This window comes from Lichtheimia ornata (assembly GCF_029851405.1).
Source record: "Lichtheimia ornata isolate CBS 291.66 chromosome Unknown scaffold00027, whole genome shotgun sequence".
In the NCBI taxonomy this organism is placed as follows: Eukaryota; Fungi; Mucoromycota; class Mucoromycetes; order Mucorales; family Lichtheimiaceae; genus Lichtheimia; species Lichtheimia ornata.
This window is the reverse complement of record NW_026695347.1, coordinates 160,078-179,641: the sequence shown is the minus strand read 5'-3', so window position 1 is coordinate 179,641 and position 19,564 is coordinate 160,078. Positions and strand designations below refer to the sequence as shown.

The following is a 19,564-nucleotide window of genomic DNA, read 5'->3' as shown; positions in this document are numbered from 1 at the left end:
ACATTGTCTGATGGTATCATTGTACACCAGGTCTACGCAACGAATACCTGCATGGGTGGTAATCCTTTGGGATAAGGCGTAAGTATGGATGATGGATCAATTGGATATGTTTACTTCCATAGCTTCAGGATTGTGTATGTATTGGCTGGAGGCTCACGCAATCTGGGAGCTATGATAGAGGTCACCTATTGTATTTGGTAGCTGGATGGACTAGGCTAGTTTTATGACTCATGGAAATAAAGATAGTCAGCGTACTATTGTGAAGGATCACTGGTATTGGTTCGTGTGGGACATTGTAAGGATCATCATTCAAACTATCTTGGATGCTTGGTCACGTATCGCATCATTGCCGTCTCCTTCTCGTTCACCTCCTGCATCATAAACAAGCTATCATCTTTATTGAATAAATCCACAGTCTGGTTGTCTTGTGCCTTCATCCTCAGTCCTAGCCCTGCCTTAGATCTGATATCTTTTTCATTCCATCATTGTCTTGACTTGCCGCTTTAGGCATATACAGTTGTGATCGTGTGACTTTGCGTCAAAGATTCACTCTTGGTATCCATATTTCTGTACAGTAACTTTAATGGATGTACTTGCTCACCCTTTATATGGCATTAGCGTTCTTTTCCTGTTCATCCTAAATTATGTGCTTTAGTGCCAGGAGCACGTGTACACACCCTTTATGAGACATCTTTAATTACATCCATATTCAACATCCCTACTTGATACATTGGTACGATGTTGATGAAAACTAGTAAATCCGATCATCATCTTAAGGAATACAACGCATATGGCCGCTAGCTCGTACGATGACCTTGATTTCTTTTTCATTGAAGAGTGTGGAACTACTTCTAATAACATGTGCCCAGCTGTGTGTCCCTTGATATGGTGGATAAGGTGAAGAAGACAAAGGGGTCAATCATCATATCGTGGGATCCTGTGTAACCACTGCTGATGTTTCATCTCTCACAAGACAAATGATGCCTGCCCTTAGCTCCATCTCCGATATAAAGAAATGGGTATCTAGCTGAATGATTGCTTTATGTATGAAGGTGGGCCATATCATCAATGCTCGTTCATTGCCTATTCATGCATTAAAAGAATTATGGCACAAGTATACAACATGTCGCACTGATATTGTTAAGGGCCCGTGTAGCACGAATATGATAAAAATCGTAGACCGAAGATTAAACAGTAACCTGTGGTGTGTCTCTCTCTATTTATCTTTACTTGTAATAATGCTGGATGATTCTATCGTATGAAGCAAGACTTTGTAGCGTCTTTATTTGATGCATGGCAAGCATGATGATGCCTTGTGGCAGGTGCTGCCAAAGAGGTCCGCCTGGCATTAAACTAGGCTGGGTATCTTTTGTCTCTCTCCACTTCAACCCACTTTTACCGACACCCTCACGTATCTTATAAAGCTTTACGATTCAGTACCCCAATGCCAACATTCCACGCATTCCTCATTGTCAACTTCGAACCAATTCGCCATCGGTGGAACGCCATGCCGCGACATTAGTTTTGCCCTTTCACAATGGGAAGCACATGTCACAACGCTCACCATGGACAACACTTGAATAGTCATGTGGAGCCAATGTTCCCAGTGGGCAAGGTAACCAGTACAATATTATCCATATTTTCCAGCAGGTTCTCATCATTGTTGTTGTCAAGGATACGATAACGCCAAGCTGCAACACGCCAAAACGGAAGTCAACAACCCTGCAGCAGATACGTTGACTCTATCAGCCAACTTCGTTCCAACCTCGTTATGGAAACACTTGTTGCCATGCTTATGAATGATGGTATGCCTTTGGACACCATTATCCCATATTGGTACGTGAGAATGTGTGTGGCACGATCATTGCGTTGGCTTACAACTGATGAATGACTTGGACCTTGATACCAAACCTGAAGGAGATGGACGGCTCATCCTGTTTCAACGACCTACAAAGATGTTGATTATTGTATGGTACCCCCAAGGAGTATGGCTGAATCGTTTGCTATGCGTCAATGGGTTACACTGGTTACAGCGGCTGGACATCAATGGTAAAGAGGATCAACACCTTGCTATTCTTTCGTTGATCATCATATGCATTAGGTAATGCAAATCCCTCACTGTATGCATAGTATTGGTCTGCAACATTTTCAAACATGTTACAGTCACTCACAGCTGATGTATTGCGGTGCCATTTGAATCCTACGATGGTGGTTCAGGACCTCTCGCTATCGCCATGAAAACTCGGCTCATCTTAAGGACGATGTCTATGACCCAAGAAGGAGACAAATACGTTAGCAATCAAATAGTAAGGATTCTGAGGGATTATTAAAATACAGCACTTACGCGTTACCGAGCGCCGATGTAGGATCTGGATTCGCTGTGTCAGAGTATTATCCACCCGCCAGTGGCCTTTCAAGGATGGGAGCATCACGAAGGTGTACAACATACTTATATGGATGAATGGCATGTATGGAAAAGAAGGCACTATATTCGTACACTATTGTGCCATTGGTATGTACAGCTTTTTCTACAAACCGTGGCAGGTTAATTAACGAGCCTTACAATAGAACAGCAGCAGCATACTATGGATGGAATGGGGTCATGTTTTTATTTGAGGCAAGGATGCTATTGACAAGTACCAGAAGGTAAGAGCGCTCATTATGGACGTGGCAAATACAAGTGCACTGACGATGGAAGCTTTTACTGACAGGATTAAGAAGGCTTCATATCACTACCACGTCAAGAATGGTATTGTACTGTGTACTGTCCTGGGAAGGCCATGTAGCCGTTACCACCTTACGTGGCAACATGTGCTCATCGTGCTATGGGTTATTCCAAGACCAATTCCAATCGCATCCTCTGTCCACTGTTGCCGCATTCATTAAAGATTCAAGTACGTATGACATTTGGAAACTTCCTGGGAATTGGAAACATCCTTACTGATATCCGTCGCCTGTAGATGGATTATTGTGCGTTCAAGTCTCCAGGATTACAGCTATCATTACATAGGTGGATCATCCATCAGCATCAAGCAACAGCGTGTGTATCTTTGCCATCATCAGCATTTATTCGAGCGTTTGGTGGTTATTGGTTACCGGCAATTCCTTGCAAGACCGTTTATCGACGTAATGGATTATGGATGGATTGACCAATAACGTTTATTTCTTTTTTGGCGCCATCAACCGTTATCGCATCATCTGATGATTGCCATTACCGAGATCCTGCTTGATGTACATCGCCTAGCCCACACCTCGTATCGGCGGATTACTTTGTACCAGTAACAAACACAAGGCGTTTATCTTTGTATGGCATCACATCAATGGGAGCCCGTATGACTTTGAGCATCCAGTACCATGTATGATCAAAAAGTGGTTGGACATTCGCCTATCTATATTTTCCTCTGCATTGAGTAAGTATGAAGTGTTTGGTGATACCAATATTACGCGTCTTCTTACAATGTACACTTCTTTTATTTTACTTTGTTTCAATTGTTGGTACCACCCTACTGCATGCCTTGAAGGTGGATCATCTGGAAAAAGTGTCACCAGATTCTGGTACATACGGTTATCATTGGTAAGTGAATACCGCATTCTTTTGGAAGGCACTTGCCAACGTCCTCTTTTACAACCTATAGCAGTGGAATGTGGCTCTACTGGTACGCATGGTATTGGATTTGGAACATACGACAGGATGATCAACGAGTCTTAAAATGAAACAGCATCAGCACGTATTGGAGCGGATGGGATACAAGGTTTCTTTCACCCCTGGTGGTAATCAAGGTATTGGGTTCATTCTGGAATGGGTTACATTTGAACTTCATGGGAATTCCTTCGAAGGATGCTTATCACGTTAATGATTTATTTGTGGATCATCTGAGCAATCGATCTTTTTGGCGTCAGCCAGCAAGCTTTACCGCATCATCTGGTGCTTTGTGTTCCGAGCAACGAGTTTAATGCATCTCTTCATGATCACATCTCTTATGCATGGATTACTCTCTGTCCGCAACACGTTCGAGGCGAACACCTTTATGTGGCATCATGTTGATTGGCTTGTCGAATATCTTTGGCTATCAAGTATCATTACTTTGTTTGAAAGGGATTGCCAACGTTGGTCCGTGTATGGATTCCTCGGTCTCACGTAAGTGCACTATCGTTGGTGCTACCTGTATTCTTCACGCCTCTCACTTGTATACTACCAGGTATCCTTCCTTCACTTGCAGGCCGTATGTCAATGCAGCGTGTTATGGCAAGTGGACCATTGCAAAGGATTAGGTTCGTTTCAATACCAACACGTTTACAAGCATATGGGTATCATTGGTAAGTAATAATTCATTCTTTTATAATACAACACCCACGAACCTCCTCTTTTATTATAGCACGTGGGCTATTCAACTAACTACCTGTCTTCTGGTGTTTGGATCCTTCGTGTATGCAGCAATCAATGTAAGTATCGTGCATTTCCGTTTGGGAAAATTGTTCATCATGCATCTTTTTTAGGGGAAGCATGCGAGGATCAAGTACCAACAGCTACAGCATCTCTCATTATCGGCATACCATACTACATGATTTCATTTTGACCTGTCTTTGTATGAGCATCTCCAGCAACAAACACCGCCATTTATATCTTTTGGGGCACCTAAGCGGTACCGTGGTGTCAACATTTCTTCTCATCCACACCCTGCTATGCACACATGTTTTCGATGGATCCTATCAGCACATGCAAGAAGCAGCAATATGGTATGATGCTATCAACATTATTCGACCCTCCCGTGGATTTCATTGTTTGCCAATTGCGTTCAAGGACACACGACAACACGCCTTCTCCACGGATCCATCATACCATCAACAAGCGATTGTGTATGTGGCTTTCGGTTGTATCAAGGGTTATCGGCTGCCAAAGGCATTCATCATCAAGTAGCATACCATCCCCTGGATAACGGTTATCGTCATTGTATGGGCATTTCTATAGCAGCGAAATTAAAATTGGTTGTTGCGTGGCATCAAGCATTGTGGACTTGAATATGGCTTTGGGTAAGTATTGCATCCATTACTTGAAAGATAAATTGGTAACATGTGACTCCATAGATCGATCATTCCACCAGGCCATCGACTTCAGTACTCTTTGGTATCATGAAAGTCTATTTGGTTTGCATGCTGGGCGCTATTGTTGTGCAGGGCGAAGGTCTCTATTTGGCTTTGGATGGATTACTCAGAAGCAGGAACTGGATCGTCGTATGTGTTGTGGTTCTCAAGTACGGTTACGTCTGCCTGCGGCTTGTCTCTTTTATTGGTGGATCTTCAAAGCAACGCTTATTATTGGTTCGATGGCACACATCAATTTTCAATTCCCTGAATGAACATCGTGCTCATTCTCTCAGCATGTGATTTCTTTCGTTTGTGCTATATCTTCAAGACCACATTTATTTGGTGCTATGCATGCTGTGTCCCTGATGATGCCAAAGCAAGAAGGGCGCTTGATGGCAGCAACTACTGCTATGGTGGATATTTGTTTGCTATGTATGGGTGAACGAGATCCGGATTTGCTCTTTTGTGTAAAGCATGCTTGGCAACTATGGTTTCCATTCAACAGAGTGCCGACCCGATCGTGGCGTTATCAATTGCATTTGAGGATTACAGGCTTAGGCATTGGAAATGACACAATTCATCAGTGACCGTGGGGTATATGCCAAGGTAATATCATGGGGTAGGCAATTACTTGCAACCAGCTAATGATTACCGTACCTTTTTATCATATCACAGGTCACGTCGTTTGGTAATTACAAGTCGCGTTACATCTTACATGAAGGTAGTGAAAAAGGGCAAGCTGGCAGTTATGGGACGAAGGTAGGGCTCAAGTTGTTTTACAGGTATGGTGATGAGGAGCAACCACTTTACAGAGGCGCCTTTTGGTTTTCATACTGCAGGATGCGGTTCCACTTTATCTACTACTCCACAGCAACCATGCCACGCACCCATGCCACACACACCCATGTCGACCATTCGCAGCTCTCCATCCACCTACAACACGCATCTGGTTTTGTTACCCATTCCTGAACCACCCCAGCGGTGATAAGACAACAGTATCAGTATGCAAAACCAACAAAGGCAAGTCTTCATTTGCACGCTATTATGACGATACGCATCTTCGTGGGCACCCTCTACCACACACCGTTTGCTAATGCCCTCATCTCATTATCGAATTACAATCGTGTTGTTGACTCGGGATAGAACCAACGAAGGAGAAGCTGAGTACATGGCGTACCCTTTGATGCACATAAATGACAATGGCCCATCTCCATGCACCTTTCTACACCCAGCACTACCCAACATCTCTCACACCTAGCTGCTTCCATAGCAACCTATATGCCTACTATCACTATGTGTGGATAAATGATTGTTTATTTGATATATAAAAGCTACAACATATAAAAGAGAAGCCACTGTGCTTATAGACATTGTATTACTTGTATAAGAAGACGACCACAACAGATGCATTTGCATATAAGAAAAGCTTTATTCAATCAAAGTAAACAACTAGCTGTGCCAACTCTTAGCCCATCATAAAGATGGTTTCCAGGCGTGACCACGAGGAGGTGGTTGGCAATCCACGCCCTAGTTTAAGGTCGTTTCGGACCATCTATCCTAATACTAAGCTAAAATCGTGGTCGTATTCGTATTTGTGTTCGTAGTCGTAGTCGTATTCGTATTCGTATTCGTATTCGTATTCGTATTCGTATTCGTATTCGTATTCGTATTCGTATTCGTATTCGTATTCGTATTCGTATTCGTATTCGTATTCGTATTCGTATTCGTATTCGTAATCGTAATCGTATTCGTATTCGTGTTCATAGTCGTGTTCGTAGTCGTGTGCTGAAAATCGTGAAGAAAACTTGCTGTGGAAAGCACTTTCTTTTATAGTTTTTTGGGGCTGCCGCAGCAGCTCGAAAATGTGACTTCGCTCGCTCGCGACCGAACCAATCGTTGCGATGCTCACGCGACCTTACGGGTACCCTGACCTCATTGCGAATCCGGGAACTGAGACCGAACCAATCGTTGGCAAGCTGACGCGTTCTTACCGAATCCATTCTCTCCTTGTGAAACCTTGACCTGGTGACCTTTTTTTCGTTCTCTGTCGCCCTCAATTGCAAGGAAACGCTCAACTCAACATGCATTTTACCATTAGAAAAGTGGATTCGGCTCATTGAGGCGATTCGAATGGTACCCTATTCGCCATGATTCGGCTCACTTTGGTATTTCCCATTTCACAGTGGTCGTGTAACCAAGATTTCTTCCTTTTTGAGGTTACACAAAGCGCGCGCTGCTACCGAGCAGTTCACCGTAAACAAGCACTACGCGTTTAAATTCAAATAAACTACCTTTTCCAGCTTAGAAAAGTAGATTCGGCTTGTTGAGGCGATTCGAATGGTACCTTGTTTGTCATGGTTCGGCTCACTTTGGTATTTCCCATTTCGCAGCGGTGGTGTAACAAAGATTTCTTCCTTTTTGAGGTTACACAAAGCGCGCGCTGCTACCGAGCAGTTCACCGTAAACCATTCTGACGCGTTCAATTTGAAATAAACGTCCTTTGCCAGCTTAGAAAAGTCGATTCCGCTCGTCGAGGCGGTTGGAATGGTACCTTGTTTGTCATGGTTTAGCTTCCTTTAGATTTTCATCCCATAGTCGTCATGGGGACGGGGATTTCGTCTTTCGGTTAAGGTTGCACTTTTCTGCGTAAGTTGGCCGCAAGCCGCTAGAGCGCGTTCACTCTCAAATAAACTAGCTTTGGTCAATTGGAAGAGATTTTTTGTCTCATTGAGGCTGTTCCAAGTGCAAAGTGGGGGACCTCTGTAGTTCACTCAAATCAGCTCGGTTCAAAACATCTGAATGATGGAAATGAATCTTGGAGCAGGCGCATTTACCATACGTTGCCAAATCCACAATGGACTCAATTGGGTGGAATTGGCTAATAGCTCGCAGTGCATGAATGACCGTGATACAGTGTACGCATATCATCCATTGCTCTTTTAATCCTTTTTTCTTCACTTTCGTATACAAACATCGCCTTTCGCACCTATCTGACTATAAATGTACATATGAGTCACAATTGAAAAAGACCCACCTTTATAATAGCAAAACATACATGCACCTGTAACTCAAAACCTTTCAATGAAGCATGGGCTCTTTTTGATACCAGCATGCTCGGCATGGTCAAAAGTATCTTGTGTGAAAGTATCAAGCTCGAACTCGTCAATAGCAATTTTTGGATTTGTGGATGGCCAGCCAAAAAAGTTTCAAGAGGTCGACCTGATTTCATGGCCAAATTGGAGATTGACGAGTTCGATCCTGAAACTGGCACACAAGGTTGCTTGAGCTGGGCTGAGCACGGTGGTTGCAAAAAGAGCCCATGCTTCATTGAAAGCTTTCGAGTTACAGGTGCGTGTATGTTTTGCAAAGCTGCAGCTATTATAAAGTCATCTTTTTCAATTGTCACTCATATAACCACTTATAGTGCAATAGCTGCACGAGGCCGTGTTTGGGTAAGAAAGCAAAGAAAACAGCATTAAAAGAGCAATGGATCATATGTATACGCCATGTCACAGTCATTCATACATTGCTAGCCATTAGCCAATTCCACCCAATCAAAACCATCATCGATTTCATAACGTATGAAAGATGCACCTGCTCCAAAGATTCACTTTGATGGTTTGATTAGATTGATCCGAGCCGATTTGAGGAAATTATGGCCAAGTAACGGGTACATCGGTTCCAACATGCAAGGTACACGGGTGTATGGAGTAGCCAAAGCCTGGTCTAAGCGTAGCTCATCCAAATTGGCTCGGATCAATTTAAGTAAACCATGGAACGGAACCTTGGAGCAGGCGTATTCACCACACGTTGTCAAATCCACAATGGGTTCAATTGGATGGACTTGGTTAATAGCTTCCAATCTATGAAGGACCATCAGACAGTGTACCCATATCATCCATTGCTCTTTTAATCCTTTTTTCTTCGCTTTCGTATACAAACATCGCCTTTAGCACCTACCTCACTATAAATGTGCATATGAGTCACAATTGAAAAAGACACACCTTTATAATAGCAAAGCATACCCGCACCTGTAACTCGAAATCTTTCAATGAAGCATGGGCTGGTTTTGGAACCAGCATGCTCAGCATGGTCGAAACTGCCTTGTGTGAAAGTATCAAGCTCGAACTCGTCAATAGGAATTTTTGCATTTGTGGGGCCAAAAAGTTTCAAGAGGTCGACCTGATTTCATTTTGGCGGGTGGTGACATGGCCAAATTTGAGATTGACGAGTTCGATCCTGAAACGTGCACACAAGGTTGCTTGAGCTGGGCTGAGCACGTTGGTTCCAAAATGAGCCCATGCTTCATTGTGGCATTTTGAGTTATGGCTGTCGTTATGCTGTAGACATGATGCTACAAAATGAAAGATTGTCTTGGGCTCATTCTTAATCACCTCAATCATACTATAATAGATCGGGAGCTGCAGCTGGATCTGTCTGCATTACAAAGGCAAGCAGATGCGATCAAGATCGATAACGAGCACGAGCCTAAAAAACTTGCAATCGAAGTACCATAATAACAACCCCACCTTGGCACAAGATTGAACACACAGAAAACACCATTGCTAACGCGATTGCCTTTTATTCATACAGCTTTCCTTATGTCCCATATCAATTATACTATTATCTTCCTACATGCGATGTCACGAGTTTCACCCTCGGTCTATGGATCTTGTTTTTATATGTTGTACCTTATATAGATGAGTGCCCCATCATTCATTCGGGCACCTCGTGAAAGACAACAATAGTAAAGCCTGTTTCCATGGAGAGATTGGTTGCGTGGGCTACGATAGCGGTGTGTATGTTACATGCATGCATGTTGGTAGTGGCTGATTTGCATGTGTTTGTGTCAAAGGGGTGATTTGTCTACTCAGCTTCTCCTTGCTGCTTCTTACCCAGACCTCACAACAGCACAATCGTGGTTCGACATGCAGCCCCTCATTAGTCACCGACATGTGCAAAAGAGTGTCAACGAAGGTACGTAACGTGTTAATACAGTGTAAAAGCCGACTTGCCTTTGTTCGTTGTGTATACTGACAGGCGTGTGTTTTTACAGCTTTCTTGTTTCAGGAATGTCGACAATTTCAGGATTGAGAGAGGAATGTGGAAAGAGATTCTGTTCACGAACGGCAAAGGTTGCACTGCTGATGAGGTAAGCAAGACCACTTGAAACGTGTGCAGCAAAGGCATTCATTGGTGTGCTCTATAGGCGTGTTTCTTGTACTCAATAGCAGCAACCTTTGTCCCGCGATTGGATCACGTGATGCAAAGCAACAACCGAGCATGGGAAAATGTTTCGTCTATTGGAGATGGTATGTACAAAGAGCAGTGATACTGAAGACAAGGGAGTGTATCATGGGAGGATGACTAATGGAGTAGAGCAGAGTCCTCAAGAATTGTCACCATCATTGAATTTGCTCATTCCTGGTGATGTGGATGCATTGGATGGGATGGTACCAAGCCTGGTATGTGCACGGTAACAATGCAAGGCATAATGCTGATACGCTTGCTCTTCTTGGAAGGTGCCTCAAGACCATGCAGCAACGCAACTTATAAACATTCATCGTATCGGACCATCGTGATACCCGGTGTGTTTGGATATACTTTTCATTGGTCACTCTTTCCGGTAATGTGTATTCAAGTGCATTGGATTTTGATTCGCAAGTACTAAGGCCTCTCTATTTAGTAGGTCGCTATTGTGGGTCTTTATGGTGGTCGGTTTGGGCAAACATTTTTGAAGAGCTTTGCGTACACAAAGGCATTGGTATGTGGAATACATGAGGAGAGATTGCTTGCAAAGGAAACATTGGTCACTATTTCAAGGTGCTTACTGTATCATCATCTTTTTCATGGTCCATCTCTTGTAGGATGAACACTGGGTTGGTTATTGAATTGGATTGTTTCAGCGCAAGGGATCCACCAAAGAATAATGACAAGCACCAATGATACCCTTTAGTCATCCAAGTCCTATGTCATGGTCGAACCTCCACATTCCTTCATGTCTTTGCCATCAGTGTATTCCATGAGCATTCCTGCAAATGCTGGGCATGTCACGATTGCACATCGTATATATGGAGCTGATCAAATCCAGTATCGTGATGTTTCTTTGGGTGAATGAGGTAGGTTGGATGATGGGCATTTTGGGATATTCGTGTTTACGGAGGATGCAGGAGGTATACATTGACCCAATCCGGGATCCTGTACGCGTTCAATCAAGCCACCAGGGAAACGGTATCAGCTTTGGGATTGCGATAGTGATGGATGAGCCCCTCAAGATGCAGCAAGCATGGCATGTGGATCGTGCCTAGGCAACGTGGCGTGGCGATTTACAGGAACCTTTCTATTTGGGAGAAGAGGTACCGCTGTGAGCGATTACATTCGTTGTATTGGGATTGGATCAGGACATATGGTATGTACATGACTAGTTTGGATATTATAGTCCATAACAGCTCTTTGAGGGGTGTGGCTCTTGTATGGTTGCTAATGCAGCTCTCTTTCATTGTATGTCGTAGCCCCTTTATTGGTGATCCACAATTGAGGACTCTAAACGTACATCACTCGTGACCAGGCAATCGGTTCGATATGATGTTTCGTCTCTTGGTTACGGCATCGTCGATACAGCTTCGCATTTTCGCTTGTACTTGCTTCGGCATCCTTATTTGACATTCTTTCTTTCCTTCAACAACCCAAAGACGCTGGAATTTGAAAGGGGAATAGATAGGAACACATCCATTCAGCTAAAGCCTTCGGAGCTAGATAGTTTTTCAATATCAATCTTAGAATACAATATTCTCGCCTTCATACCCAGCTCTTGTGCGAGACAATTGACAATCATTAAAGATAACTTGTTATTTAAGATTAGGCTTCACGCATAACAAAAACATAAAGATGGCCGTTACTCAAAATCTCACAATGACGCATGGGGTCGTGAATAGAACCAACATGCTCAGCATGGCCCGAGGTATCTTGTGTGATAGTACAAGCACGAGGTCGTCAATCAAAAGTTTCATGTTAGTCGATGCTAGCCAAAAAAGTTTCACGAGGTTGGATGCTTGACTTTCATAATTCGTTCAATTCTTGCCTTTTGGTAGATCATATCTCCTTGCATGATGATTGATTTCGGATTAGTAAGAACACGTTTATAAATGAAAGATAAGATTTATCAAAAATCACAAAAAAAATAGCTGCGCCAACTCTTAGCCCATCATAAAGATGGTTTCCAGGCGTGACCACGAGGAGGTGGTTGGCAATCCACGCCCTAGTTTAAGGTCGTTTCGGACCATCTATCCTAATACTAAGCTAAAATCGTGGTCGTAATCGTATTCGTATTCGTATTCGTATTCGTATTCGTATTCGTATTCGTATTCGTATTCGTATTCGTATTCGTATTCGTATTCGTATTCGTATTCGTATTCGTATTCGTATTCGTATTCGTGGTCGTATTCGTATTCGTATTCGTGTTCGTGTTCGTAGTCGTGTGCTGAAATTGTGAAGAAAACTTGCTGTGGAAAGCACTTTCTTATATAGTTTTTTGGGGCTGCCGCAGCAGCTTCAAAATGTGACTTCGCTCGCTCGCGACCGAACCAATCGTTGCGATGCTCACGCGACTTTACGCGTACCCTGCTCTCATTGCGAATTCGGGAACTGAGACGGAACCAATCGTTGGCAGGCTGACACGTTCTTGCCGAATCCATTCTCTCCTTGTGAAACCTTGACCTGGTGACCTTTTTTTTCGTTCTCTGTCGCCCTCAATTACAAGGAAACGCTCAACTCAACATGCATTTTACCATTAGAAAAGTGGATTCGGCTCATTGAGGCGATTCGAATGGTACCCTATTCGCCATCATTCGGCTCACTTTCGTATGTCTCATTTCACAGTGGCCGTGTAACCAAGATCTCTTTCCTTTTCGAGGTTACACAAAGCGCGCGCTGCTACCCGACAGATAGCCGTAAACAGTCACCACGCGTTTAAATTCAAGTAAACTACCTTTTCCAGCTTAGAAAAGTGGATTCGGCTCGTTGAGGCGATTCGCATGGTACCCTATTCGTCATGATTCGGCTCACTTTGGTATTTCACATTTCACAGCGGTGGTGTAACCAAGGTTTCTTTCTTTGTGAGGTTACACAAAGCGCGCGCTGCAACCGAGCAGTTCACCGTAAACCATCCTGACGCGTTCAATTTCAAATAAACTTCCTTTGCCAGGTTAGAAAAGTCGATTCTGCTCATTGAGGCGGTTCGAATGGTACCGTGTTTGTCATGATTTAACTTCCTTTAGATTTTCATCCAATGGTCGTCATGGAGACGGGGATTTCCTTTTTCGGTTTAGGTTGCGCCCTTCTGCGTAAGTTGGCCGCATGCCGCTAGAACGCGTTCACTCTCAAATAAACTAGTTTTGGTCAATTGGAAGAGATTTTTTGTCTCATTGAGGCTATTCCAAGTATAAAGTGGTGGACCTCTGTAATTCACTGAAATCACCTCAGGTCACGAGAATTGAAGGACGGAACTGCATCTTTGGAGCTGGCGTATTCACCATACGTTGCCAAATGCACAATGGGCTCCATTGAGTGGAGTTGGGTAATAGCCTCCAATCTATGAAGGACATTCAGACTCATTAACCCATATCGTTCTTGGTGGTTTCAATCCTTTTTCTTCGCTTTTGTATACACACACCGCCTTTAGCACCTATCTCACTATAAATGTACATATGAGTCACAATTGAAAGAGACCACTTTTATAATAGCAGCGCTTTGGAAAACATACACATCACCTGTAACTCAAAAACTTTCAATGAAGCATGGGCTCCTTTTGGAACCAGCATGCTCAGCATGGTCAAAAGTACCTTGTGGGAAAGTTTCAGGATCGAACTCGTCAATAGCAAATTTTTTGTTTGTCGATGGCCAGCGAAGAAGTTTCAAGAGGTCGACCTGATTTCATTTTGGCGGGTGGTGACATGGCCAAATTTGAGATTGACGAGTTCGGTCTTGAAACTGGTACACAAGGTTGCTTGAGCTTGGCTGAGCACGGTGGTTGCAAAAAGAGCCCATGCTTCATTGTGACATTTTGTGTGATGGATGTCGTTATGCTGTAAACATGATGCCATATAAAAAGTTGTCTTTTTCAATCGTCACCCATATAACCACGTATAGTGCAATAGCTGCACGAGGCCGTGTTTGGGTAAGAAAGCAAAGAAAACAGCATTAAAAGAGCAATGGATCATATGTATACGCCATGTCACAGTCATTCATACATTGCTCGCTATCAGCCAATTCCACCCAATCCAGCCCATTGTGGGCTTGATACCATATGAAAAATGCGTCTGCTCCAAAGATTCATTTCCTATATTCAAGTGTCTTGATACGAGCGGATTTGAGGAAATTACGGCCACGTAGCGTGTACATCGGTCCCAACATGCAGCGTACACAGATGTATGCAGTAGCCAAAACCTGATTTAAGCGTAGCTCATCCAAATCGGCTCGGATCAATGTAATTAAACCATGGATCTGATCCTTGAAGCAGGCGCATTCACCACACGTTGTCAAATCCACAATGGGCTCAATTGGGTAGATTTGGCTTATAGCTCGCAGTGTATGAATGACCGTGATACAGTGTACGCATATCATCCATTGATCTTTTAGTCCTTTTTTCTTCGCTTTCGTATACAAACATCGCCTTTCGCACCTATCTCACTATAAATGTACATATGAGTCACAATCGAAAATGACCCACGTTTATAATAGCAAAACATACATGTACCTGTAACTCAAAACCTTTCAATCAAGCATAGGCTCCTTTTGATACCAGCATGCTCAGCATGGTCAAAAGTATCTTGTGGGAAAGTTTCAGGATCGAACTCGTCAATAACAAATTTTTTGGTTTGTCGATGGCCAGCGAAAAAGTTTCAAGAGGTCGACCTGTTTTCATTTTGGCGAGTGGTGACATGGCCAAATTTGAGATTGGCGAGTTCGGTCTTGAAACTGGCACACAAGGTTGCGTGCGCTGGGCTGGGCACGTTGGTTTCAAAAAGAGCCCATGCTTCATTGAGGGGTTTCAGGTTATGGATGGTTGTCTTTATGCTGTAAAGATGATACTATATGGGAAAGTCATCTTTTTCGATTGTCACTCATATACCCACTTGTAGTGAAATAGCTGGGGAAGGCCGTGTTTCGGTACGAAAGCAAAGAAAATAGGATTAAAAGAGCATTGGATAATGTGTATCCGCTATCTCAAAGTCATTCATAGATTGCTAGCTATCAGCCAATTGCACCCAATACAGACCATTGTGGATTTGCCAACATACGAAAAATGCGCCTGCTCCAAAGATTCGTATGCGTCCTTCAATTACATTGATCCGAGCCAATTTGAGGAAATTACAGCCAAGTAGCGGGTACATCGCTCCCAACATGCAACCTATACGGGTGTATGGATTAGACAAAACTTGGTCTAAGAGTAGCTCATCCAAATTGGCTCGGATCAATGCAATTAAACCATGAAGCGGAACCTTGGACCAGGCACATTCACCACATGTTGTCAAATCCACAATCGGCTCAATTGGGTGGAATTGGGTAATAGCATCCAATCTATGAAGGACCATCAGACAGTGTACCCATATCATCCATTGCTGTTTTAATTCTTTTTTCTTGGCTTTCATATCCAAATACCATCTTTCGCATGTATCTCACTATAAATGTACATATGAGTCACAATTGAAAAAGACCCGACTTTATAATAGCAAACCATTCACGCACGTGTAACTCAAAATCTCAGAGTGAAGCATGGGCTCTTTTTGATACTAGCATGCTCAGCATGGTCGAAAGTACCTTGTGTGAAAGTTTCAGGATCGAACTCGTCAATAGCAATTTTTGGATTTGTGGATGGCCAGCCAAAAAAGTTTCAAGAGGTCGACCTGTTTTCATCTTGGGCAGGTGGTGACATGGTGAAATTTGGGATTGACGAGGTCGATCGTGAAACGCGCACACAAGGTTGCTTGAGCTTGGCTGAGCACGGTGGTTCCAAAAAGAGCCCATGTTTCATTTTAAAGTTTAGAGATACTGGTACCTGTATGTTTCACATATGCTGTAAGCGTGATGGTATATGAAAAGAGGTCATTGTTCATTGTAAAGTAGCTAGACCCAGATAGAGCCAAAGATGCAGAGGCGCGTGTTGTGTAACGCAGCTCATTACACATGACCGGAAGCGGCAATGTATGATATCCGGTAGCAGCCAATCATTGACAGCTAATAGCCCATTCACCCTATTTTCATTTACTAACCAATACACTGCATACGAACGATTCTCCTGCTCCAGCCCATCATTCCCATCTTTTAATTTTCTCGATCCGAGCCGATTTGACTGAGCTACGCTGAAACAGCAAACATGAGAATTAATGAATCGCATACCCTGCGAATGTCTCCGCCTTTCAAACTTTTGGACGCGCCCATTCCAAATTTTCAAATGAAGTGTGAAGTCTTTATTAAAAAATGTTGATCAGCATGCTCGAGAGCACCATTCAGACCAATTTTCAAGTTGGAGGTGGCCAACTTCGGGGCGTGCTGGCCGTCCTCTTTTTGTTAGCATCGTCCACCATTTGGGTCCCCCCGCATTTTAAAAATTCACAATAAAGTATGGCAATTTTAAATGAATGACGGTGATCAGCATGTCCCAGCGAACCTTCTGGCAAAGTTTCAAGTCCTAAATGGGGAATCCCAAGGTAATACATACTACATCGGTAAATCTTGAATCTGGCGCGGATCTCCATTTCCGGCTTACATAGTAAACCCACCTTACATCCTCCCATTCAATAATTTTGAATGAACATAGGGTCTTTTTTTAGGACAACGTGATGAGCATGCCCAAGAGCACCTTGTGTGAAAGTTTCACTTTCGAGAGAGGCAATCTCACTATCAAGCTATGATGTACAGTGTTCTTGCATATGTACAAGAGGTGTCCACCCTATTGAATTTCCACTTCTTCCACTCACACTTTATCTTCTCTTCCTCCCATTCTCACGTGTTGGCCCATTCAAGTACAACTATGTACAAGCTGCCAAGGATGGTCCTGCGTGAACCCATCATGGCAATCCTAGGACTCTCGTGATCCGATTGCCTTTGGTTGAATGGCAAATGGATGTATAATATCAGCCATCGTACATATTTTGGCGAAGAGGTATCTGCTCCCTAAAAAGAGTGAATTGCAACATCACTTTGGCACTAGACAACATAGGAAAGGCATTCATACTATACTACGAACGTGTATGTCGCTATTTATTGTGGAAAGCGCGAGACGCAGCAGTACAATGTCATGCACAAAGGAGTGATCGATGTAGGCAGGATGTAGCTATGAATGCCGTTTTGGTTTACCAATTATTATTGCATCTCTCGGATATGATATCAATAAAAGGAGCGAGAATGATGACGATGATGATCGTTTATTTGCTATTCTACGATGCTACATACATGTCGATACTTTAACGAGGTTGCTGTTCCACATGTGGTATGTGCTTTCGTAACAAGTCCATCAGGTAGTCTTCCACAGGTGCGATGATGATGACATTCTTGAGGTTGGCAAACGACAAGAGGCGAATGATATCTCTGGCACTGATTGATGAAGCATGGACATGGAGGCATTCGAGCGTAGGCCGATCATTGATTTGGGAAATGAATCCTTCAGGTGCTGGATTACGACCAAAGTCCAACTCAAGGTACGAAAGAGAGGGGCACCCCTTGGTGATTGTTGCAATAGTGGAAAAGTATGCCGAAGATGACTCGATACCAGATGTCGATACCACAAGCTTCTGCAAGCTTCTCAATCCGGCAATTGCATCCATCCACGGAAACGTCGATACATGATCATCCATGGCCACCGTTAGCTCCTTCAATGGTGAATCCTGCCCAAGTTGTACATGGTATTCAAGTAAATTGCCAAACCATGTCGAATGACATTCGAACGTTCTTGCTGAAAGCATGCGCAAATCCTTCAATCCTTTCATTGCGTTGTATAAATCATCATCATCGATTCCAACATGATTGCATATCTTGACCCGATGGAGATGTGATGATCGATGGATGATCCATATAGCGAGTATTGCCAGGTCGTCATTACAGGCATCGACCTCAAGTTCCTCCAAGCGGTTGAATTCCAGGGATGACTCCAAGTCTCCTTCCTCCATTGTAATGCCACCGACCAAGATAATGTGTTCGAGAGATTGATGGTTGTCATGTAATAGTGGGATGAGATCAGCACCATCATATGGCTCGTCGTTATCAATAGATCCAAGACATAGCTTTTGCAAGCCTTCACCATGCCGATTGTAGTTGTCATGATGGAAGATGTGGTGACCACCGCACATCAGCAGCTTCATGTGTGGGCAATATTGGCGGACGCTTGTGAGAAATTGGATGTCAGGGACCCTGTAGATATCGAATAGCACGAGTGAGGGAAGATGCGAGAGGAGGTTGATCATCGTATCATGCGAAAGCCGTTCACACAAGATGTTCATGGTGAGATGCGTCAATGTTGGATATTGCTCAGTGAGATCGAGAATGTCCCAAGCCGTAAGATTCAACGATACAAGGCGGGGGCAAAGATCGAGTACGATAGTCAAATGAATATCAGGTGTTTGATGCTCCTCCGTGTACAGGTACAAATCCGTCACGGTCTGGCTCACAGCTTCAAGTGCATATGTAACATCGCCTGCCCAATAACCATAGTCTACATTAAATACATTAGTTATCTTGTTAATGCTCACTCATTCACCAAATACGTACACTTGATTGTCAACTTGGTGAGATTGGGGAATTTGCATGTGTCGAAGATGGAAAGAGAGTTCTCAAGTACGTCCATCCATCCTGATTCCATTGACAATGTTTTCACATGGTGTGAAAACCGTTTCAGCTCACGCATGTGTCCTGGATGGCCCTCGTGCAGCTCCTCGTGATGAAAGCTCAGGTTGTTGCATACCAACTTACGTTCTCGCCATGTGCGTGATACATAAAGATAAGGGCAAGGAGTATCTGCTTCCATGCATTCGTCAAATAACAAACGCAAGATGGCTGATGCGACAATCTCGAAAGGTAGTTGAGTAATGAAATCGACACGTTTGTTGCCGGCATTTGTTGCATTAGCGTGCCCCATTTGCAGGTCGGCGTAACATTCATCCGATGATGGCACCATGGCAAGTCCTTTTTCATACATTGATGCTGCTTCTTGCTGACGTCCTTGTTGATGGTAAATGGTGCCTGCTTTCAAGTAGCCAAGTGACGACGTTGGAGTAATGACTCGTATAAGGGCTGCATCGCGCAAAGCAAGATCAAAGTTGGCTCCATTCGCAAATGCCGTCGCACGCTCATTGAGTTTCGCCATGAATTGACATGCAAGTTGATCGACCGCTTTTGTTGTTGCTAAAATGGAGGTGTCACGTTGTTGAACAGAAGAAGCGATTGAATGAACAGGGGAAACGTTGGTATCGTAGATTGGGTTCAT

At 43.5% G+C, this 19,564-nt stretch overlaps 4 protein-coding genes across 4 annotated transcripts; 2 read left to right on the top strand and 2 right to left on the bottom strand.

Annotated features, from left to right (window-relative positions):
* Nucleotides 1-5,800: 5,800 nt before the first annotated feature.
* O0I10_006269 (uncharacterized protein) lies at nucleotides 5,801-6,918 on the top strand (the record flags this gene model as incomplete). The annotated part of the gene is made up of 2 exons (XM_058486299.1): nucleotides 5,801-5,844; nucleotides 6,690-6,918. 2 exons carry the CDS (start codon nucleotides 5,801-5,803, stop codon nucleotides 6,916-6,918), a joined length of 273 nt encoding a protein of 90 aa, XP_058342911.1.
* A 1,277-nt stretch (nucleotides 6,919-8,195) lies between these two features.
* On the top strand, nucleotides 8,196-8,752 carry O0I10_006268 (uncharacterized protein; the record flags this gene model as incomplete). The annotated part of the gene is made up of 3 exons (XM_058486298.1): nucleotides 8,196-8,439; nucleotides 8,518-8,537; nucleotides 8,714-8,752. 3 exons carry the CDS (start codon nucleotides 8,196-8,198, stop codon nucleotides 8,750-8,752), a joined length of 303 nt encoding a protein of 100 aa, XP_058342910.1.
* A 3,616-nt stretch (nucleotides 8,753-12,368) lies between these two features.
* O0I10_006267 (uncharacterized protein) lies at nucleotides 12,369-12,779 on the bottom strand (the record flags this gene model as incomplete). The annotated part of the gene is made up of 1 exon (XM_058486297.1): nucleotides 12,369-12,779. One exon carries the CDS (start codon nucleotides 12,777-12,779, stop codon nucleotides 12,369-12,371), a length of 411 nt encoding a protein of 136 aa, XP_058342909.1.
* A 4,770-nt stretch (nucleotides 12,780-17,549) lies between these two features.
* O0I10_006266 (uncharacterized protein) lies at nucleotides 17,550-19,564 on the bottom strand (the record flags this gene model as incomplete). The annotated part of the gene is made up of 2 exons (XM_058486296.1): nucleotides 17,550-18,793; nucleotides 18,850-19,564. 2 exons carry the CDS (start codon nucleotides 19,562-19,564, stop codon nucleotides 17,550-17,552), a joined length of 1,959 nt encoding a protein of 652 aa, XP_058342908.1.